Source organism: Teleopsis dalmanni, chromosome 1, assembly GCF_002237135.1.
Source record: "Teleopsis dalmanni isolate 2A chromosome 1, ASM223713v2, whole genome shotgun sequence".
Classification (NCBI taxonomy): domain Eukaryota; kingdom Metazoa; phylum Arthropoda; class Insecta; order Diptera; family Diopsidae; genus Teleopsis; species Teleopsis dalmanni.
In genome coordinates this window covers 194,320,965-194,345,139 of record NC_051846.1, presented here as the reverse complement: position 1 = coordinate 194,345,139, position 24,175 = coordinate 194,320,965, and the positions used below count along the sequence as shown (strand labels likewise).

Sequence of the window (24,175 nt, the reverse complement as noted above, 5' to 3'; positions counted from 1 at the left end):
AGTACTATTTCATTTTTTACTATTTTTATTATACTTTTATCGAAAAATCCATTAACATCTAATTTAATTGTCCAACAGATAAACGAAGTTGTGATCCTGATACCGAATTTAATTGCAAAAACGGCCGCTGTATACCAAAACTGTGGATGTGTGATTTCGACAATGATTGTGGCGACGATTCTGATGAGCCTGCCTACATGTGCCGTCAACGTAATTGCACTACTGGATGGCAACGTTGCCCCGGACAATCGAATTACCGCTGCATACCGAAATGGTTGTTCTGTGATGGAAAAGACGATTGCAGAGATAATAGTGATGAACTGCCAGAAAATTGTCCTAAATGCTCTACAGAAACTGACTTCAAATGCGGCAACAACCGATGCATTCCTAAGTAAACACTATTAAATTATTATATTTTTTTTATTATTTATGCATATTTACTTTTTAGGCAATGGACTTGTGACTTTGCCGACGACTGTGGAGACGGTAGTGACGAAAATGAAGCCCTTTGCAAGGGTCATTATCGTGAATGTTCGGAATCAGAATATCGTTGTGCTAATGGCAAATGCATATCATCACGTTGGCAATGCGATCATGAAGATGATTGTGGCGATAATTCCGATGAGCTTAACTGTGAAGGATTCCAATGTAAGAATGGCACATTCCAATGTACTTCAGGACACTGTATTGCAGCTTATTTCCGCTGTGACGGTGATCGTGATTGTCGTGACATGTCTGATGAAATAAATTGTCCACCACGTTTCCCAGGCGGACGTTACTGTCCAGAATCGCGCTTCCAATGCAAAAACAATTTATGTGTATCTCCATCTGATTTGTGCGATGGCACCGATGACTGCGGGGACGGTTCAGATGAAGATCCTAAAGTTTGCACAGATTTCAATTGTGATACCTTACGCCGATTCCAATGTGCCAATCATCGTTGCGTTGCTAGATACCAAATCTGCGATGGCGTAGATAATTGTGGTGATGGTTCGGACGAAAATAATATGACACTTTGTGCTTCAAAACAAAAACCATGTGATCTCTACACACAATATCAGTGTGCCAACAAGAATTGCATTGAAAGATCTCAGGTATGCGACTATTCGGATGATTGTGGTGATGCTTCAGATGAATTGGGTTGCCATCATACCAGCACATGTACAGAACTAAATCGCGGAGGCTGTGAACATCATTGCCATAATCTCACCGATGGCGGATTTATTTGCGCCTGCTATCCTGGTTACATAATATCACCAGACAACAGAAAGAAATGCAATGATGTGGATGAATGTGCCACGCGACAACATACTTGCTCACATCAATGTCACAATCTCAACGGTACATACTCTTGCTCTTGTAACGAAGGCTTCCGTTTAGTAGATGGCATGTCTGGCGTTTGCAAGGCTGAAAAAGAAGATATTGTTTTGGTGTTTGCAAACGGTCCAGAAATTCGAGGCTTGAATCTACAAAAGAAGGAAGAGTTCGATGTGATAACATCCGAAAAGCGCATTGAAGGTTTGGATTACGATGCACAACAACAAATTGTATTTTGGGCTGATAGCTATGATAAAACTATAAAACGCTCATATATGGTGAATGCAGTAGATGGACAAGTTAAAATAGGTTTTGCACAGGATCTGAATATGAAGGGAGGTTCTAAGCCATCAGCTGTAAGTGTAGATTGGTTAGCTTCAAATCTTTATTGGACAGAAGTAGATCGTACTGGTTCGAAACCACGTGGTCGTGTGATGGTAGCAAAGACGGATGGTCGTTATCGACGCTCAATTGTAAATGCTGGACTTGAAGTGCCTACTTCAATAGCAGTTAATCCACAATTAGGACGTATTTATTGGACTGATGCTGGTTCTGCACCTAAAATAGAAGTATCATGGATGGATGGCTCCAAACGACGACCTTTAATAACTGAGCAAATTCGTCATCCTGCCGGCTTAACAATTGATTATTCACAAGATCATATAATTTACTGGGTTGATACTAAACTAAATACAATTGAATCGATGCGTCCAGATGGTTCAAGACGTAAGAGCATAGTTAAAGGAGATCAACTCAGACATCCTGTGTCTTTAGATGTATTCGAATCAAATATGTATTGGGTAACACGCGATACAGGTGAATTGATAAGACAAGACAAATTTGGTCGCGGTGTTCAAGTTATAGTGCACAGAAATCTTGTGAATCCATCAGGTCTAAAAGTCTATCATGAGAAACGCTATAATACTTCTTTACGCAATCCATGTTACGGATCTACCTGTTCACATTTGTGTTTGTTAGTGCCTGGTGGTCATCGTTGCGCTTGTCCTGATAGCTCTGGTCCATTACCATCACATCGCAGCACTGCTGAAGTTATATGTGACGCTGCTGCTGAGCGCCCACGTCCACAACCACGCATTTGTCCTTGCCAGAATGGTGGCTTATGTAGTGAAAACGATCATGGTGATCTCTATTGTGCTTGTTTGCCCGACTTTAAGGGTGAGCATTGTGAACGTAATGTTGCTGGAGCTTTCGGTGCCGGTGGTGCCAATGTTGTAAGTATTACATTTAAACTTATTTAAATTATAAGGTAATAAAATATATCAAAAATATTATTCTTTCTTGGAAACCCTTAACTGTTGAACTCTACAAAATAAAAAGATAACATTATTCTTCACACATTCTAAATACCGAATATTTTTTAGGCAACCGTCGTTGTTCCAATTATGGTCATTCTTTTGGTGCTTTTAACAGCAGGAGGCGCATGGTATATCATTCGCAAGAAACCATTGTAAGTATTTTTATTATTAATTCAAAATTAAAACCTTAAAACTTTCTTACGGAATGTGTCAATATAATATTTAAATAAAATATATGCCATTAGACGATATTATTTACTTCACCTTTTTCAATCTATAATAAATCTATGTACATCAAAAACACTTAATTCAAGAAAAGTCTCAGCTTATATTGGTCTCCAAAATAGTAGAAGCTTGGAGAGCAACTCCAAATTAATTTTTTTTTGTTAATTTAATTATTTTTATGTATATAATATTCGGACTTTGGACGGACTTTTAATTAAGAAATATATACATTTCATATATATATTTTTTGTTTGTTTTTTCATATAATATATTATGTTATTTAAAATTTATAGTTATAAAAGTTGTAAAAATTTAAAACCCTTTTGTTGTCTATAATTATATATATTTAAATAATATTTTTGTACAAATTTTCATTTTTAATAGTGGCAAATTAGCACGTTTACCTACACTAACATCATCTCAAAGCGTCACCTTCCGTCACGGTACAAATGTAGAGTTTAACAATCCTGGTTTTCCTCCAGGCGGAGAGAATACAAATGACATTGCGGCCGTTGAAGGCTATAATCTGCAGACTGTAAATAGCGGAAAAACGCGTGACTTTTCAAATCCGATGTACGACGCAGTACAATCGGGTACAACAACAGATCCAACCTTAAGCAATGGATCAGGTAACTCAATTAAATATATTTATTAATGTTTATATTATTAATCATTTATTTATGCAGGAATTTACGAAGTGCCACATGATCCCTCCAAAGCCAAACCGATCGGTCCATTTACGGAACCTGTATCAGCAATAATAGCACCAAGCAGCATAACGCACAAGCCAGTACCACATGTGCAGCTAAGAACAAGAGAACTGGATCCATCTGCGGATACCGGCAAGGATACCCAATATCTTGTTGAAGAGGATAAGTCTGAATGCTGATATATTATAAGCTAAAACAGGAATGGACAATTAATATACATAAAAATGAAGGACTTTTCAAATCACAATTTTAAATTAATTTGAATAAATAAATGCTTAAGGCAACAGGCCAACTAAATTTTTATATCACTAAATTTATACAAATTAAAAATAAATTTCAGATATACTGACTATTTGTATTTAAAAACATGTTTTATACATTTACAAACAAAGAAGAGCACATATCCTTTTTAAAAACAAAAACACAAAAATAAAAATTAAACGAATGAATTAAGAACTACTGATGCAATTATTAATTGTTAAGTTAATTTATACAAAATAAATAAATTTTATTATGAAATTGTGTAATTGAATATTTTTACCATTATTAAAATGTATGAAAAAAGCAAACGATTTTTGTATAAACTAAAAGTAAATTAAGTAAGCAATTTAAACGATTTATATATTTTCAGAATGCTAAATGGACAATATCAATAATAAAAATAAAAAATTAAAGAAATACTTTGTATTAAAATTAATTAATATAGAACGAAAACTAAATAGTTATTTAAATGCATATATATTTGAAGTATATCGTTATATATTTTTCTATACTAGGCAGAAGACAAAAAGCAATGTTTTACAATAAATATATATTTAAAATATTATTTAAATGACTTTAGTTCAAAAAAAAATATCAAATTAAAAACTATAAATATTTTAAAGCAATGTTTGAATGTTAACATTAAATTTATTTTTATGTATATTTACGTTATAAACCATTATTTTTATTGTTTAATATGTTGTGAATTATTATTACATATATAATAAATAAATATTATTTAATTTTATATATATTTAAATTTTTAATTATGAAAGTGTGTTTTTTTTTTGTTTTTTTTTAAATAACCAAATTCAATTTATGTTACAAAATAAAAATTACGAGTATGTTAGAAGGAACTGTCAATTCCTTAAAAGAAAAAAAAGTATTTTTAGAAGCAACATTCCAGCATTAAATGAAAAAACGTCCTTTTTATACAAGATACATAATATTTATATATGTAAAAAGTTAAATTAAAAATAGCTTAAACTAATTTTGAGAGCGTCCAGCGTTTAGTTTAAAATTAATTTTGGAAGAAGCACTGGCATGTAAAAATAAAAACTTTTCTAATAATAAAATGAACAAATGTTTTAAATGAAATAAAAATTAAATAAATATTGTATTTTAATTTCTTTAATGTATATTGATTATTTAAATAAGCAAAGCTTTTAATTTATAGAAAAAAAAAACAAAACATATTTAAATGTCATAAATTTTATGCAAAACTGTGCTTCCTTTCATTTTAAATTAAAAATTTTAGCATAAATTATTAGTAAAAATAAAAGTATATATATAAAAATATAAATAAATAAAAATAAATAAATTTGTTTTAAAAAACTTTTCATTTCTTTTAATTTAATTTATTTATAATTGCATGAATTATTTCAAAATCTGTTTATACATTGTTATAGTTTTTTTCAATATTATTTATTCTTATTGCCAAAATTATATATAATATTTATTGTGGAACAAGATAATATGTCGGTTAATGGAAACACAATTTAATATTTTTCAAAGATATATTAATAAAATAAATTTCGGATCATTCGTTTGTTTTCAATAGTCATTTTTGGGGAATAATTTTATTAAAAACAATACATAAAGATAATAAATTTTGTTCTAACTAACTAACTAATTAATTAACAAGTTTCCTCATTAGTTATAAATTTTTTAGATTTTTTACATAGTTTATAACTTATAAATACTTTATATATTCTTTTCTATTATTTTCTCGAATTTCTCTAAATGCACTATATTTTCCCTACCTTATATTTAATATTAGATAAAATATATTTTTATAATATGCATTATATTTTACCATTTCCTAATATATAAAATATATTACATTTTATTATATGTATCATCTTTATTCATTTTATGTATTATTTGCATGTTTTAAACAAAATTTTATTACTATATTTAAAATTAAAATTATTTTATATTAATTTTTATTACTCAAATATAAATAATAACCATTTAAAATTAATATTATTTAGCATCAAAAATGATTAAATACTTTACAGGTCTATGTATTTTTAATTAAAAATTATTTTTGTTCTATGACACGATATCTATTTGGAATAGAAATGGGGTTAATAGTGACAAAGTTTTAAAATCCAAAAAATTTTTTGTTTTAGATACTGAATAATATCTACCATCAATGTTCTTTGGAAAAATATATTGGCATAGTCTGTATTCAATTTTCATACTGGAAGTGCTAGTCATTATTATATCATATCAGAGTTTCAGAGAAATATCAGAGTTTCATTAGAAGAGCGAGGTATCTATTGTTCAGTTAGTGTCCATTTTTAAACATGATTGTTGTTGTTAAGAACGCTCACTTTAAGAGCAGCCGGGTTTAGTTTTCAGAGCCAATCGTCCACACGCTTACCAATCGTTGCTAACCGCTCCTAACAGGGATTATCTGTCATTGTTGTTGTGTACTCAGCTGAGTTGGGAACCAACACCATTTTAATTTTTTTCTATTTTATTGTTAAACTATTTTTTTAATTTTTTTTTTAAAGTTAACTATTTTTTATAGAGGCTTAGTTTATTTAAAATAAAAATAGTTCCTGGTTCTAGTTAAGTCTCACTTACTTCGCTCGTCAATGACATGTTTATTTTATATAAAAAAGTTTCCTGCTTCTTTACCTTTTTCTTTAATAAACTTTTTTTTTTTAAATATTTCTATAATTAGTGCTAGTGATATCATTTAAATTAATATGTTATCTCTTGTCCTTATGTCTGACTTTAGATCGCTTGCTTTTATTAAAATAATAAATTAAAGCTAAAACATTTAATTTGATAAATAATTAAAGAATAAAACACTTATTCTGATTTTTAATTTCAACCAAAATGAAAACCGTTTAATATATTTTAAATAAAAAATTCAAACAAAGAATTTGAAATATTCGTATAAAATTAATACATAAATAAATATTTAAATTTCTTATATATTTTATGTGGCTTATTTATTTATTAATATTATTTACTTTGTTTTTTTGTTTTATTTATATATTTATTTTTTCATAATTTTTTATTATATACGTATTAAGTTATTTATGTACTTTTTTTGTTGCTTTAATAGGAATTTCATCAAATAGACCAAATTATATATATTATATAATAAAAACAATTCTTTCTCAATATTTACTTGTTTTACAATAATTTTCATTATTGGTAACTAATTTTTTAATTTTTTTCTTTTATTGTTTTTATAAATAATATTTACTACTTGCAACTATTGCTTTGCTTTTATTTAAAATATTTTATTTAACTTAAAAATAATTTAAAAATTTACTAAAACTTACGAAAATAACTTAAATATCAGAAAAAGATTTTAGAGAGCGAAGACAGCCTATCTATGTATAAACAAAAAAAAAATATATTAAATAAGGCAACTATATTTTTATAAAAAAAAAATATATAAAAGATTTAAAAAAATTAAAGTCAAAAAAAAATTTAGTTAAATAAATGATACAGTGAAAAATACAAAGTGTTCACACAAAAACTTTACAACAATTTTTATGTAAAATTTGTAAAATAAAAAAAGTAAAATATAGAATTTATTTAAAATAAATTAGTACGAAAGAGCTATAATTGAAAAAATAAATTAATTTAAAAAGAGCTATATATGTCTAATTTTAAGTATGTATGAAAAATAATAAAATTTAAAAACTAATATGCTATACACGAATTTTAAATTTATTTATATAAAATTAAGCTTTTGGTAATAGAAACAAGAAATAGCAATAATAATAATAGCAATTTTATCTAAAATTATTTTTTAAATAATAATTAACAATAATCATTAATTATTTAATTTATTTATTTATTTTCATATTGCTATTATCCACCAGATGGTGCTATAACATAATTTTTCTGTTAGTAGAAACTCCTAATTTTTAAAACAGATATTTTGCTAGTTATGAATCTGTTGCTATACTTTCAAGTAAAAAACAAATAAAATGAACATTATTACATTTTACGCAATAATTTTGAAACATCAATTAAAAATCTAATAAATCAGATGTTTTTACTGCTCCTTACCGTTCCATTTTTGTTAGCTTAATCTCATATATAACTACTGAAATTTTTATTTATATATCGTAACGGTATGAATGGAATTTTCTATAAGTTATATATAGAATTATAACTGATCAACAGTTTTTCATCCTTACTTAAATTTAATTTGAACAAAATTGTATAATAGAATTTTATAAAGTTTTTTGCATTACAGTTTAGTCTTTAAACTCTCTATCTGTAGTCTAGTTTTTGAAAACAGGAACGCACAATGGTAAATATAACTTTATTCCTAATTAATATTGACTCATATTCTTTAATATTGATTTATATAAATCTGAAATAATAATCACTGTTTTTAATAACTTGTAATAGTTTGTGAAAACCAATTTCGATATAATTTGATTTCAAGATTAATAATTTTCACATTGTTCGCACACGCAGAAAATAGACGAGACGTCTAGTGATAATTATTATATAAAATTTTTATACAGTTTACACAAGCGATGATTAACAACAACATTTATAATTGTTGTTAATAGTTTTCAAATAAAAATTGGCAATATGATATCTCTAAAATCAGATTATATCAACATGTAGTGTAATTAAAAAGTTTCTTAGAGTAGTGAATTTAAATAACACCCATGTTAAATGACAATGTCCTGGAGTTCACTTTATACAAGAAATGGAAGTATTTGAAACTGAATTAAATGTTATAAATTTGTAGAAAATCATAAATACTTTTTTTCAAAGGGATTCATTCAATAAATATTTCAGTTATTGTAGAACAGTAATAGGTAAACCTATTGTACATATCATACAATATAATTCTCCAATGGTGCCTATATGACGAGCAATACTAAATCTAATCCGTTGCAGAAGAATACGTCTAGTGTGTAATAATAATTAGTAAAACATAATTTATTCTTACCAAAGCAATAAAGGTAATCAGACAAAATTAATTAATTTTAAAATAAATTAAATTAATAAGTTAAATTTTATAAATAATTTATTTTTGTGCAATATTCACGCTACCGAGTTCATGCAACGTCAGCAAAATTAATAATAAATACAGTTATGCGATACAATTATTTATTTTTATTACAAATTTCATATTTTTATCAATATAAAATTCATATTTAATACCTAATGAATCAGTAATTTATTATTTTAACCTAGAATGCGTATATACAAATCTAATTGTTTTACATATTCTACTATATGCGAAGAAACGTAATGAAAACGTTACATTCACTGAACATACTTCATTTTCGTTCAGTTTTGACAATTTCACTTTTATTGATTTTTGTTTGAATTCTGCAACTGGCTTTGTAGTTGATTCAATGTAATTGTGAATTTATTAAAAATTATTTAATTAAATTTAACTTCAATTAATTTTTGCAATTTTTACAACTATAATTTGATTTAAGTCATAACCATATATATGGACAAATAAAAATTAAAAATAAATGTGCACAACTTTCCAACATTTTTAATTTAACTACAGCAGCCATTTTCGTTAAGTTTTCATTGCTGTTTACATAGATCAGCATTGCCGCAAACAAGATCTGAAATATTTTGCGGTTTTATAAAATATATATTTTGATTCAAATTTTAAATAAAAATCGAACAAAATGTCTAGAAGTGTTCGAGCTGAAACGCGTAGTCGTGCTAAAGATGATATAAAACGAGTGATGCAAGCTGTTGACAAAGTGCGGCACTGGTGAGTAATTCCTATTTTAATATATAATGTGAAATATAATTTTATTTTATAATTTTGCAGGGAAAAGAAATGGGTCACAATAGGTGATACTACAATGAAAATTTATAAATGGGTACCTATATCGAATTCAGATAAAAAGAAGATTAGCATTAATAAAAGTGACAAAGAAAATTCACAGAAAGGCACACCCACGCCGCCACAAATAACGCCGAGCTATGCCGGCCTAACGGCGGAGGATTCAAACACTTGTGAGTCGCATGCGGAGTAAAAATTAAATTTTTGCACTTTGTATATGCGTGTAAAATTTTGCACATTTTTCTATACATTATCTTGATATTTTAATATATCTTTTAAATTCAATCGATCTATTCTGATTTTCAGGTTTTTCAATGGTAAGCGATTCGCAAGGTGCTACTGATTTTGTGTCGAGTATGCCATTTTCCGAAGACTCCAATTCGCAAGGTAGTGACGGTCCTGTGAAACGTTTAAAAGGTAGCGATTAATTTATAATATGTAAATTATCATATATTTTATAACTACCTAAGTATGTTCAATTTTTTCATGCCAAGTTCATTTTATATTTTTGTAAAAATATTTCTATTTTATATATAATTAGTACTATTTTTCAATTTTTTTTTAGAAATTAATTTAATTTTTTACGAATTAATATTTTTCTTCATGAATTAATTTTATTTTTTACGAATTAATTGTTTTTTTGTTTATGAATTAATTTTTGTTTTTCGAATTATTTTATTTACATATTTTTTTTAAGAAATTCCAATTTATGTTTCAAATAAAACTATTTTCATAAGACTTGAAACTGTTGGATAAACTAGGTAATAGGGTAGACTAGACTAGCTGTCAGGTTGTCACGCATAGATCACATGTTCCCTAGCGTATAAGCTTGGTAATTGTGTACACAAATCATATAAATAAATTATTGATTGATGTTCATATATTATTAATTATTATAAATATCCTTCCTGTTGAAGTAATTACAAAATAATAATAAGTTTAAGATATTTGTACTTTGTATCAATCATTTTTAATGCAAAACGTATTCTAGCTAAGTCATTATAGCAATTAAGTTTTGGAAAAATTATTTATTTATTTACGATCATTCATATAACTAAGTAAATTTCTTTTGGAGTTAACTATATTGATATTAAATAATTTAAGACATAATTTTAAGCAATTCAAGACATTATTGTATTTCATATGAAATTTAAAAGAGATTCATTGCTCAGCGGCGCAATGAGGCTATTAAGCAAAAACGCTTTGTAATAATTTTAATAAAAAAAAGCTCAACTTACGAATACTTTAAATTAATTATATATGTATCTGAAATATTAGGATAAATTAAAGTATGGTATATAATATATAATATTTTCTTAGTTTTGGAATATGTTGAAATATGTATCATTATATGATCATTTTGAATCATTACAAGTATTCCTTACTTTAATATTAAATGTGTGATATGTCATATTATAGAGATCAATTGTAAAAAGCAAAAGTTTCATTAACTTACAATTATGGGATCAGCTTTCGATTCCTAAAAAAATAAGAGACCTTAATGATATCGAACAATATTATAGGCAACTATTCAACTATTCTTTAAGTATTTAATTTATTGTTGTTTAGTTTTTCTTAATCGAATGGACTATAATAGTATCCGCGTATGTTATTTTGTAAGAGTAACTCATATTGTCGAATTGTTCTTGACAGACCTTAACTACTAGCACCGATACAAGTAGTGACACAGCCTCTTGTTGTTATTGCTGTAGCCCGCAGGGATTTATAAAACAATTAACATGAAAGGAATTACAAAAACGTATACATAGATGGGATATGAATAGGTAATGGAAGTGTAAAAGGGGAAGAAGTGAGAATGGAATATGGATAAATGGGATTAAAATTGAAGTTCAGCAGGATCAAGGCGGGATAACCTACACTTATTAATTGAACCGGTTCCAAGGATCGAATGAACTCAAGTTAGTGCATGCATTGGAACAGCAAAATGGATGGGTGTCCTCTTGGGGGGTAAAGCTTCTACAGGTAGAATACATATTGTAAATTGCCGAATTAATGTAACTGCAATAAGTAACTGTTTAGCACGTAGCTATATTATGATCTGAATTGAGGCATTTCTTGCTGCACTAGAGACAACGCTTCTGAAGCTAGCTTGTTGGTATGGAGGTATTAACTTTGTTACTCACAGATATAGCCTGCGCTTCAATTATCTCAAAAGTAGAACCAAATTATTTTATATTAGAACAAACATAAATTTAGCGAATTTATTTAATTTTTTTTACAAAAAATATATTTAAAATCTGGTGTTCACGGTCTCGAGTGCAAAACGCACTATCATTGTCACTTTGCACTGTTGCTATCTTACTCGATTGCCCAACTCGTTACTCATGATCGGAAATACCACCAATTAACAGAATTCTTTTGGAGGTGGCTTTGTTGGCAATTTTGCTGAAGTAAATGTGTTTGCTTTGAAAGCTTCAAGTTCTTCAGCGGTAAGCGTTTCGACTGGAGTATATAATTGCGCTGCTGGAATTATTGATAATGTGGCATTTACATTATTTTGTTGAGGCTGCTGTAGCTGTCCAGTTACTTGTTGAGTCTGTTGAAAGGAATGTTGCATCGCTGACTGCTGAGGTTGTGGCGCCGTTTGCATTGCTTCACTAGTTTGCGTAACCATCTGTTGCATATCATTTTGAAATAGTCCGGCAGGCGGCTGTGGCTGCGGCTGACTTTGTTGAGTATTTTGCGTGAATTGATTAGAAAATAAACTTGGCGTATTTGAACTGAACATGTTTGTTTGACCACCACTAGCTCCAAGATTAAAAAGATTACCACTTTGTTGTACATTTTGGCCAAAAATTGACTTTGTTTGCTGTTGCTGCTGTAGCTGCTGCTGTTGCTGTTGCTGCTGCAGCTGCTGTTGTTGATGCTGTTGCTGCTGCTGCAACTGCAGCTGTTGTTGCTGTTGCTGTAGGTTTGTCGAGTTGGCACCTTGAGAAAATATATTTTGTGTACTTTGTGCCGATTGACCAAATAGACCAAGTGATTGTGATTGTGGTTGATTGTTTACTGTTTGTGCAAATAAATTTGAAGTAGTGTTTTGTGTTTGCATGCCAACATTAGGTTGTGAGAACAAAGATGTAGTTTGTGAACCACCAAATATTGAATTTGATTTTGGCACGGTTGGCTGCGCAAATATGGAGTTAGTACTCTGTTCGGTGGACATACTACCAAATGAGGAAGTAAATATATTACCCGCCATATTCTGCGTTGGATTTAAATTGCTCGTACCAAAAATACTTTGATTGTTGGTGTTAGGTGTACTCTTAAAAATTGAATTTGTTTGTGCTGTATTGGAACTGAAACCAAATGGATTGCTCTTAACAGTTGCATTCGTGTTCGGCATGGCATTTGAATTACTAGTTGGGGACTTATTGTCATATAAGTCACCAACTATTTTAATTATATCCGGAGTGAGTTGCAAAAGTGCTCTCATTTTGTTTGTTGCTTCCATAGCTTGCCTGTTAAATTGTTGGTGGAATTGCTCAAAATAATTCTTCTGCTTGGCATCGTAACAAAGCATACGCATTTCTTCAAACGATTGATCTTCTACGAAATTGGGTATGCAAGGTTTATCTCTAAATGGTCCATAGCATGTAAATGGCCACTGTTTGCCATTAATTGCACCTTCTACATCCGCTTTTATGACTTGCTTTAGATCCAAATGTTCGTAAGTGCATTTGCTGCCATACCGGCAATTACCTTGTTGATAGAATTTACAAATTACCATTATTCCGTTTAATTGCAATCACAAAGAAAGTAAAATATAGAATTTTAAAAACTGCCGTATATATTTATCAGGAAAAGTATAAATACGAAACATATGATTCGAATTTATGATTATGAAAACTCGAAACAAAACAATTTCAATGTTTGGAAAAAATGTGTAGAAATTTTGACAGCTAGCAGGGTTGCCAAGATTGACTTTTCTATTGTAAACCTTTCAACTATTTATGTCAAATAAAGTAACGGTACTAACAAAACAGCTAAATTTAAACAACTTATATTATGTTTCCCTTGCGGCTAAAATTACTTATGTTAATGAAATTAAGTTTTTCACATTTCTATTGACATAAACTGAATTATGCATGTGAAATAAGATTTGGTTATTTTCATTGGCATAAGCTAATTTATGCATGTGAATTAGTTTGTTTATTTACATTTTACATAGAAAACATATGACAAATATTTCTAATTGGGAAATTTTTTTTAAAATGTTGCTTGTTCGGGTTAAATCAGTTGATTTATGAGCTCATTTATATGAATGCTCATTAAAAATTATCCGCATTAGCGGCTTAATGAGGGAAACTGTCGAAATAAAATAAGTGGAAACATGATAGTAATGTGTTTAAATTTAAATTAAAAAGTTGAATTAAATTTTTATCACTTAAATAAGTTATTTTGTTGTCATTTTAACAAGCAATAACGCGAAAAATGGAATAGCTATTTTTAAATATTTATCAATTCAGACTCAAAACCTCAGTATAGTGCAAATCTAAGAGTAGTGTACTTCACAACTCTGACATTGCATTTTATAATAAAAGGGAATAAAAATATTTTTATATATTTATCAATTCGACTCAAAGTAAAGTGTAATCCGTAGACCCCAAGCACCTAAGAATAGTGCAAATTTAAGAGTAGTGTTGTGTTCACCTGAAATTGTAATGTATAATAAAAGGGACCATAATTTCTGAGGTTCCCTTCCACTAATATGTGACATTCCAAAGACGATAGTATAAGCATGTGATATGTCAGTTAATCTTATGAAAGATATTGTGCAAAACTTTTTTTATCTACTGTTTAGTGTTTATGTGTGAAAAATACTTTATCTGTCCCACTTCCTGCCAATATTATACCTGTCGTTGTAGCCCGCCGGAAACTGCTTGTAAAATCCCTTTGGGAGATGGTGAACGGCACTTGGTCATCGAGGTTGATGAACACCTCCCAGACGTAGACATGACCGTTCTTGGAACATGGTGGTATTATAAATAATTAATAACAAATTAATGGCTGTACCTTGAGAAATTCGACTCTGTAATGGGTTAATTTGTATACGCCCATTATAACATATCTAAATAAGAGCAATATAAGTTTTTGTTGCTACTACTTTCAATAAGTTAGTTAAATAGTCGATAATCTGCTTTTTAAATTAGTTACATAAATAATTAAAAAAATGTTAAATAATTTTAAAAGACAATGTATCATTTATTTTGAATGAATTTTTAATTTATAATTTAACAAAATTATTGTCCTTTAAATAACAATTCAACAAATGTTGATACATAAAATATATGCATGTATAATAAATTGTTTATAAGCAAAAAGCAATAATTTTTATACATAAATATTATATGATATATATTTTATAATATAATATACAAATACAAATCTCCATTTGCAACATTTGGCAATAAATCCGCCTTAAAGGTTAAACATTTAGTTAATCAATTATTTAAATATATTAATCGATATTACAGATAAAGTGGTTTGGTTACACACAATTGAATATAAACGCAGAAACTAAATTTTAATAATGCAATTCTATAAATTATATATCAACTTAGATATACAAAAAAAATCACTTAATTTAAATCGATGTGGATATACGATTAGAATATACATAGTATGTCATTTAAAGTTCATATTACTTATGTTATGGGTTGATTCGCGTTCTTAGGAAACCAATTTATATTATTTATTATTTAATTTTTACATATTTCAGACAATATTACATGGTAAAAAGTTAGTTAAAAATTATTTACTTATACTTCTTCATGAATTCAATGTGGAAATCTCTGAATTTATTCATCATGATTTTTAGTTTATCGGTTTGTGGCAGAATTGTAGTCCGGAAATGATATGTATTTGGTTTTTGTCCAAAACCACTGCCAGGAATAATACAAATGCCTAAAAAAATAACAAATATTGATTTAGTGATGTATAAGAATTTAAATAACAGTAAAACTTATTCATTTACCTGAAGACTCAAGCAATTCAAATGCATAGAAAGTATCTGGGGTCATGTTTTTAGCTTTAGCTGCTGCTATGGCTTTGGGCGGTATAGTAATTTGCGGGAAAACATACATGGCACCTTGTACAACATTCACCTTGAATCCTTCAAAACTGTTAAGCATATTGTAAACTAATTCTGCACGCTCTTTTAATGACTCAAGAATATTATTTTTTTCCGTTATGTATTGGTCATATGACGGCTCATTGGGTTCTGGTGGATGTACCTAAAAGACGATATATAGATTAGATTATGAAAAGCATGGATTAATTAATCGAAATAAGTTTTTTGTTGTAAAACACACTTTGTTAGATTGTAAATATAATATGTATAATACTATGATAAAAAATAAGTTAAAATTGTTTATAACTTTTAAAATCTTTCATTTATTCTTCTAAATCATTGCCATTAAAATGCTTCCCTTCTGGTAGGAAACATTTTTGCCAACGTTTCTTTCAATCCTAGAAATAATTTTTAGTAAATTTTTGATATGGCCTTAACAGCACACAGCTATAGGGTGTTTATATCCTCAATTGTAGCGAAACGGTATTTTCGGAGCAGTCTTTATGTAATCATAGGAGTTGGTTGTAGATTAATATGAGTAAGGGTTTTAGCGAAATGGCCTCAAAGAAACATGCAGAGTAAGATGGTGTATTGTCGCGATTCAAGAACACAGACTCAAATGATATACCTTTTTTTATATATGTACCAGTTTTGTCCGGTGAATAATCGAAGAGAACTTTTAACTGCGCATTGATTTTTAAACGACTTTACCGCGATCTTCTCGGTCTAGACGCACCGTTGATATAGTTTTTGTCTTATTGATCAATTGTTTCCGAGTAGTATATATATTCAAATCATAATAACAGTCATCATACATTTCATCTAATCCTGGTAGTCAGAAGGTAGTGTTTGATAGTGTTCAACACGACTCTGTATTTCTAAAACATAAAATATATAACACCAAATAAGATTTTACTCTTTTCAGTCACAAAACATTTCAAAATGGTCTGAACTGAAACAAAAGAAATGTTTACAGTATTAGCGAAGTTTGGCATTAGCACCAAATCTTAGATTTTCTTGATCTATTCTTTATCAGTCTTTTATCAGTTGATGTTAATGGTCTTCCGCTCTTTCAGTGCGATTTTTGTCTTTAACGCTTTCTAAACCTTCTTTAAATTGTTTATACTACTGGTAAACAACATTTTTTGTGACATAGCCTGACCACGGAAAGGCTTCGGCCACGTTCTTTATGTTTTTTCTAGCAAAAATTTCATTGCGCAAATAAAATTTAATGTTATATTAAGCCTTTTCCGAGTAAGTGCATCTGAGCACTTTCACTCTATGATAGCTGGGGGAATTCTGCAGAGTCCCGCCCTTCTCACTGACTAATTTGAGTATTCCTGTTAATCTTCGTGATTATTCAATGATTGGTCTAAGATCTGCGTACCGCCCCGTGCGGTTAGCGATTACTTTGAGATTAGATATTGCTAAGTATTGCAACTTTCTTGCTCAAATGTTTAATATAAGTATTTCAGCATATTTTTTGATCATAGTAGTATATATACTTAATAAAAAAAGAAGGAAAAAATTAGAATTGAGACTTTACTTACTAAAGCACTGACTGCAACTTGTCCAGCAGTTGTTGAACATAAGGACGCAGTAAGTGATTTTGTTAGCATAGCTTTAACCTTTGGACACATATTGATTATTTCCATATAACCACCACGTATGCCACATTCACCCAAATAACCTTTCGATGTAGACATGAAACTGCAAAGCTCCATATCTTTGTAGGGCGCACCCATTTCGGTCATAACTTTTTTGAATGAAAAGAATTTAGAATTCTTATCATATACATTATCTTGATACACTTCATCAGCCAACAGTACCAATTTATTATCATATGCAAATTTAATAATATCGACAATATTTTCGCGTTTTAGTACTTGTCCGGTTGGATTACCAGGATTAATAACCACCAAAGCACGCGGTTCATAATGTTGCTTAGCTTCATTATAAGCGCGCTCTAATTCGGCGCGATTCAAACTCCAATTGGTTTCCTCATCAAGATAATAACCAATTTTTTCCATACCATATTCAGCAATAGTAGCAGAATAAAGTGGATATTGTGGAATTGGTACCATAACACCGGGTGGCTTGGAATTGATTTCGGCTCTAAAATATAACAGTCAATTAAAGTAAATTCATTATCAATTAAAAAAACTTGAAACTTACCGCATTAGAGAAAGAACTGATTTGATGCCAGGAGTAGCACCAGCGGTTAAATAAATATTATCGGGATCTGAAGCAATACCACCATCACGTTTTTGAATATACTGAGCAACTTGCTTTCTAACGACTTCCAATCCAGCAGAATCAGTGTAGGACCCCACAGAACAACCCTGACAACTATCTAAAATAGCTCTAGCACGCTCTTTCACATCTTCTGCATAATTTGGTGAGTCAAGCAAAGTGGGATCAAATGTCAGTATAAGAAGCTAGAAACAAATTACATTTTTAGATTTTTTATTATTTAAATTGCGTCAATTTCTGACGACGAATGCAATTTAATGTAATTGCAATTACAAAGTCATGTTTGATTAAGGCAATTTGCTTTTGCGAGTGCACAGCACGTCATTGCAATTTGCGAAGAAAAATGACCTGATTTAAGTTCAAAATATCAATATAAAAGGAATTTTTAATATATTAAGCATTTAAGCAATTTTTACGACTTACTTGTCTGAGGAAGGTAACAGGCTTCTGACCCATTGCATGACAATCACCAATGTTAGCACGAATCACTTGGTCAAATGCTTTTTTATTACCCTAAAAAAGAAAAGTAAAATGTAAATGACTTTCAAAAATAAGTCAATTATATGCTTAATGATTACTTAAAATAAATAAAAAAGAATTTAAGCATTATTTAAAAAATAACACACACAAGAACTATATTTAATTGTCTCTGCAGGTATGAAAATCGTTTTTAGATTCAAGCATTCACTCACAAAAAATTCAATCGTACATATAGTAGAACAGTTCTTACCTTCTGTGCCGTCAATTTTTTCCTCAAGCGAACGGTCATGTAGGCAACAGAAATGCTTGGCATCGGGTTCAAATCGAGAACCCGCTTTCTCATCTCACTTTCAGAGCATAAGGACATTCAATTAAAGGAAATTAAAAAGTTACAGTTTAGACCAGCTTGGTATTTATATTTATTTGTTTTCTAGGGATGTATCTAGATACTTAGAGATCTTCAATGGAGTGCCTTTCTTAGTGCTATTGAAACCCATTCAGAAACGTAAAAGAAATAAAACAAATATATATATTAAGATGTGATTGAATAAGAAGACATAGGGGAGGAATAACATAACATATACCTACTAATATAGTCTCTATTGGAGAAAAGCGTTTGATCGTCGTGCTTGACGAGTGGTTCCGAAGCATAAGTCTAGCTGGCCCTTGAACCACGTGCCTATCATTCTTTCTTCAGGTAGCTAATAACAGCTGTATGTCATTTAGAACATGTGTAATATTCCAATTGATTTCATTATATCCTGAGTTTATAAAAAAATCAGATAAAAAGTTTTTAGCAGAAAAATTTTTATCTCATCACATCCATACTGCCAGGCTATTTGCAGTTTTTTTTTTTTAAATCACTGTTATACGGGATTGGTTTTGGAGAAGTTTTGGAAACTTACAGAAAGTTTTAGTTAACACAAGGGAAAAGGTTTTTAAGAAGTATTACTTGACAGTCTATGAGGCAAAACATGTATTCTGAACTAATACTGGAAGATCTAATTAAAAAACATAAACTTAAGATTATGAATCACTTCTTGTCCATTGATACCTATATATGATTTCAAGGAATGTGGTATTAAAACAGCGAATAATTCCTTACAATAAAAGTGGAAAGCTGTCACCAATCACCCAACTATGGTTGGATTTAGTTCTTTAAAGAAACATATTACAGTAAAAACGGGCTTAGTTATAACGCCAATATGAAGAGCTATAAATCTTTATTTCTTATTAACTTTTTCTATAAATCTGTAGAAATAAGTATATAAATTTTAAGTAAGATTTCTTTAATAATCTTTTTACTTAGTATATCTTAGTCACTCAACCATTTCGATAAATTTGCAATTATAAAAAGCTAAAAATATTTTTGATCACTAAAGTAATTCAACCTTAGATTAGCGTTCAAAATGCTGAACAATTGTAACTTTGAAATCACCTTCTGGAAAATTTAAATATTTATATTGTTATTCAATAGAATGAATTCTATTCGCAGTACTCATGTAATTAAATACCACAGAACCAGAACTACTTACGATAGCATTTCAATCATAATTAATTACATTATAAGAGCGTAGAGAGTATTCATTACCAGACAATAAAAATAGTAGGTTGTGCTGTGTATTTAAAGCTTAAAGGAAATTAAATAACTCTGTGGTCGTCACCCACGAACGAATAATATCAGAGAATACAGGGTTATTTTGGGTACAATATAATTTCATAAATTATTGTGTTTTCACACAAATTCATTAGCAGCAATTGCCAGTTGTCACCTTATTTGATTATCAGAATTTATCAGCAATTGAAACAATAATCAAAACAACATTTCCAACAACTACACTTATATTATGGACACATTTTTATCAAAATCTCACATAGAAAGTCGAAGAAATGGCGCAAAAAGCCATTCAACTTAGGTTCTGGAATGTTTTGACTTTTTTGACTTCTGCTTAGGCGCTACGTTGCTAAGCAGTTAGCCGCTAATATTTATTTATTAGGGACCGATTTTATTGTGTTTTTATGTACACAGTACAACAGGTTCTTCAACAACTTTCGTATATTTTAGGAATTTTTATTTCTAACACATAAATATGTTCACAATGTATTTGTACAAATTATCTTTTAATTGAAGTGTAAATAAAACAACTTTATTAGGGTTTTATTTTTGCTCGTACTCTCCTCCTATCAATAACATTATTTTTAACTAATCTAATAACATACGTATATTCTTCCCCTATACATATGTGCCCTCATGTGTTATTGTTATCTGCTGTCTGATATAATTAATTGCTAACGTTTGAGAGTTTTCGGATCAAATAGGCAATGATTTTGATATAGAAAATTTTTTATGGGAGGTGCAATATAGACGATAGAACAAAGAGAATGACGTATATGTAGTTTTAATAATATTAACTTATAATCGTAACCCTGATGATGACTCTGAAGGAGAGTCGAACTTCAGAGTATAATGAAAAATATTAAACGTTGAATGATTTACTTGTGTATCACACATATCCATATACCAATTCGCTTTATCTTTAGAAGGGTCTTCATGTTATAGCAAAATTGTTGAATATGAACGTGCAAAATGAACTCAATGCTGGAGTCACCTTCACCACACACAGGAATCAGTGCCCCCATAGAGCTAGTACCTATAGAGGATACAGCTCATAGAGCGAAAATATATATTCTCTAAAAGAAAGTAACTTGCTAAAATTAATTGACTAATGAGCCGACATTTTTAACGAGCCCTTTTGAAAATAAATTTTATGAAACAAAATAATTTTTAAACCATCTAAATTATATATAAATTGTGCTCCCCACAGGCTAACGTAAAAGAACTTAATAGCCATCAACAAACCCAAATGAATGTACGGCATGAAATTGTGGGGCTTAACTGTAAAGTGAAATTTAGACATCATTCAAAATCTACAATCAAGAGTTCATAGAAGCATAACATAATTAAGATGAGGATTTATAGTAAATATTTTGATAAACACTTCATAAGTAGGAAGGGATATTTGCAGCTATATCAAATTAGAGTACTTAAAGGTAGTTATTGACAGTACACATTGCCTAAAATGTGTATTGTCACGTATATTGAATGCAGTGATATATCATTTAAAGATTTACGACATTCTGAAGATTAACTGAAATGGCTTCATATATTGCATGCAGTGACATATCGGTTAAAGATTTAAGATATTCTATATTCATATGATCTGATATCTATTTTATGTTAAGTTAACCGTTTGTCAGAGCTGCATCTCCTTCAAAGATTTTTGATATCCCAGACCGACCTAAATTGAAAAGTATTTTATATTATTTATAGATATTTCTCGTAGATATCTCTCCAAAAGATAATAAGTGTTGTTTATCTAAATTCAAGTGCAATTTTTGTTGATAAGAAAAATAAAGTACTTTTGTGTTAAACGTATTTATTTAAAAACACTAAAAGTGATATGTGCACTACAGCATTAATTTCACAACTACAGTAAAAGCTCTGTTAAACGGAAGCTGTAATAATATTAAATAGACAATATTGCTGTTAATATTGTTCAATGTTGCTAGTCCTCACTTTTTGCTATTCATACAAAATACGTTCTTTTTAAGAGAGTATTATCTAAATAGAAAATTGAACCCGTCGGTAATTGTTCAAACGCTTCCACACTGTACTATTGAGGGAACAATATTTTGTTTAACAAAATTTATTTAATTAAAAATAAGAGATAGAAACTTGCTAAAAACAATCTTTAGAATTTACACAATAGTGTCAAATTTAATCTCTGAAGGTTAAACTATTTAACTTGGAATTAAAAATGTATAAGTTGCACTAATTAATAAGACCAAAACACCTTAATTAAAGATAACTTACATGGATTTATGAATATAGTTGATATTGCAACAAAAAAAACATTTAGTAGATGTCGATCCTACGTTTTATATATAGTAGAAGGATTTACATTGAAAATAGTATTTATTTAAAATTTTAAATAACTTATTACATATATATATAACATATTTGTATGTCTAGAAAAAATCCTTTCATCATTAATAATACTTTAAATATATGTTTGACTGATATATCTATATATATCATACTATCACAGACTATAATTCCCAAATTCTCATTTATTTATTCATTTATTTGTGAGTTAACACTAAAATCAATCTAAAACTTACCTAAGAATAAGAACTACGTCTTAAAAGTCTTGTCAAAAAGAAAACAACTGCAAATGCGCAGAATAAATGGCGTGTGCGAGTTCGTGTAAATTGATGGTAAATTGAGGGAAATAGTAAATTATGTCGGTATGGCAGCAAATGTTGGTATTTACCAGAATTTTGAGTAGGGTAAATTAGCTAAAAATTAGGTAAATTAGGTGTTACCATATGTGAAAATTTTATAAGATGTTTAGTAAATAAATTTGAAAACTTTTAACCAAAAATAACAAATAAGTGCAATAAATAAATAAATAAATATTTACATAGGACGTGTGCGAGGTAGGCTAAGTTGCATTCTAAATTATGGAAATTCTAAGTTGTGCCGATAATGTAGTGATGTGTCGATACGTGTTGATAAATGGCTAAATGTGTGCAGTGCAAAAAATCTCCCATTTGGTTAAGCAACAACTTAGCCTAATTCGCACACGTCTATAAGTGCAGTTTAAAAAATCCCTAGGTATTTCAATTTACTTTACCTCAATTTACTCGAACTCGCACACGGTCTAAATTAAAATTTATTTCTTTAATTATGAATGGAAAAAATATTCCCTTATGTTTCATATATACGTTTTTTATTGTTTTTAAATAAGTATAAGATTTTAAATAAACCATAACGAAGAATCGTAATTTTTATTCTTATATCAATTTTATTAATACTGTTAGACAACTTAATACTGTTTATTAATACTGTTATTTAAATATACAATAAAAATGAGCAATAATATTTATCTGTTTAATATATATTTTTTTAAATCTATAACATGTAAATTTTATTATTGCAGGGTACATACGCATATAATAGAACCTTGACTTGCGAACCAATAGTTATGTAACTTAAAAACTGCGACCCATCTGTTGGTTTATATAAAATTTCATACATATTTACATAAAAATGTGACGTTCCTATGTTTGTTCATTTAATTATATAAAAATAATTTAACTGACAGTGTGACGTTGCAGGAAGCAGTTGGGGTAAAATTGTCACAGTGAAAACATATTGGCACAACGCAAACCAAACAATGAGATTTTCTACGTTGCCCCGCACCACAGATACAAGATACAGGGTCATTGTGCCGGCATAAAGAAACTGTGTAACGCAAAGGAAAACAATGAACAATTTTTCATACAAGACTATTAGCGATAGTAGCGAGAGATTCGGGAATGAATTCGCGATAAATGGAATGTTTTGCGCATGAATCCAAAACTGAGAACAGAGCTACTGAACATCTTTACACTTACCCCACCACAGAACCAACAAACAACAAATTCCAAACTCAAAAAATGTACCAATAATATTTTGATTCTAGAATGTTTTCATCGATTTCGTTCATAGGGAATAAAACAGATGCAACAGCACAGATACATTCTGGTAGAGATGCACGCAGAGCGCGAAATTTATAAAAAAAAATATTAAATATATATATGTATATATAATAGCTTGTAAGTAATATCATATGTAAAATATATAGAGTTTGGCACATTT

The 24,175-nt window shown here is 29.2% G+C and overlaps 4 protein-coding genes across 5 annotated transcripts in view; 2 read left to right on the top strand and 2 right to left on the bottom strand.

Annotated features, from left to right (window-relative positions):
* The window catches only part of LOC119671029 (low-density lipoprotein receptor-related protein 2), a 151,577-nt gene extending 147,726 nt beyond the window's left edge, over positions 1-3,851 (top strand). The window contains exons 12-16 of the mRNA XM_038081514.1: positions 79-391; positions 449-2,549; positions 2,700-2,785; positions 3,243-3,487; positions 3,545-3,851. Of these exons, the coding sequence (XP_037937442.1) occupies positions 79-391; positions 449-2,549; positions 2,700-2,785; positions 3,243-3,487; positions 3,545-3,747 (2,948 nt within the window). The 3' untranslated portion in view covers positions 3,748-3,851. The remainder of the gene's footprint in view (positions 1-78; positions 392-448; positions 2,550-2,699; positions 2,786-3,242; positions 3,488-3,544) is intronic.
* A 5,329-nt stretch (positions 3,852-9,180) lies between these two features.
* On the top strand, positions 9,181-24,118 carry LOC119671027 (B-cell CLL/lymphoma 7 protein family member A). 2 transcript variants are annotated; one of them, XM_038081512.1, is made up of 4 exons: positions 9,181-9,572; positions 9,633-9,820; positions 9,954-10,064; positions 23,475-24,118. In XM_038081512.1, the coding sequence occupies exons 1-4, from the start codon at positions 9,484-9,486 to the stop codon at positions 23,489-23,491; spliced, it is 405 nt and encodes a 134-aa protein (XP_037937440.1). In that variant the 5' UTR covers positions 9,181-9,483; the 3' UTR covers positions 23,492-24,118. The 2 variants fall into 2 exon arrangements, with proteins under 2 accessions (XP_037937440.1, XP_037937441.1); XM_038081513.1 differs by lacking the exon at positions 23,475-24,118 and having other exon boundaries at positions 9,232-9,572; positions 9,954-10,135.
* Positions 11,878-13,521, bottom strand: LOC119671026 (putative uncharacterized protein DDB_G0271606). Its single transcript, XM_038081511.1, has one exon. It carries the CDS (start codon positions 13,393-13,395, stop codon positions 12,013-12,015), a length of 1,383 nt encoding a protein of 460 aa, XP_037937439.1. The 5' UTR covers positions 13,396-13,521; the 3' UTR covers positions 11,878-12,012.
* LOC119671025 (alanine aminotransferase 1) overlaps positions 14,861-24,175 on the bottom strand; it is a 27,548-nt gene continuing 18,233 nt past the window's right edge. The window contains exons 3-7 of the mRNA XM_038081510.1: positions 18,415-18,504; positions 17,914-18,176; positions 17,289-17,853; positions 15,643-15,901; positions 14,861-15,572 (exon numbers count right to left, since the gene is read on the bottom strand). Coding sequence (XP_037937438.1) covers positions 15,424-15,572; positions 15,643-15,901; positions 17,289-17,853; positions 17,914-18,176; positions 18,415-18,504 — 1,326 coding nt within the window. The 3' untranslated portion in view covers positions 14,861-15,423. The remainder of the gene's footprint in view (positions 15,573-15,642; positions 15,902-17,288; positions 17,854-17,913; positions 18,177-18,414; positions 18,505-24,175) is intronic.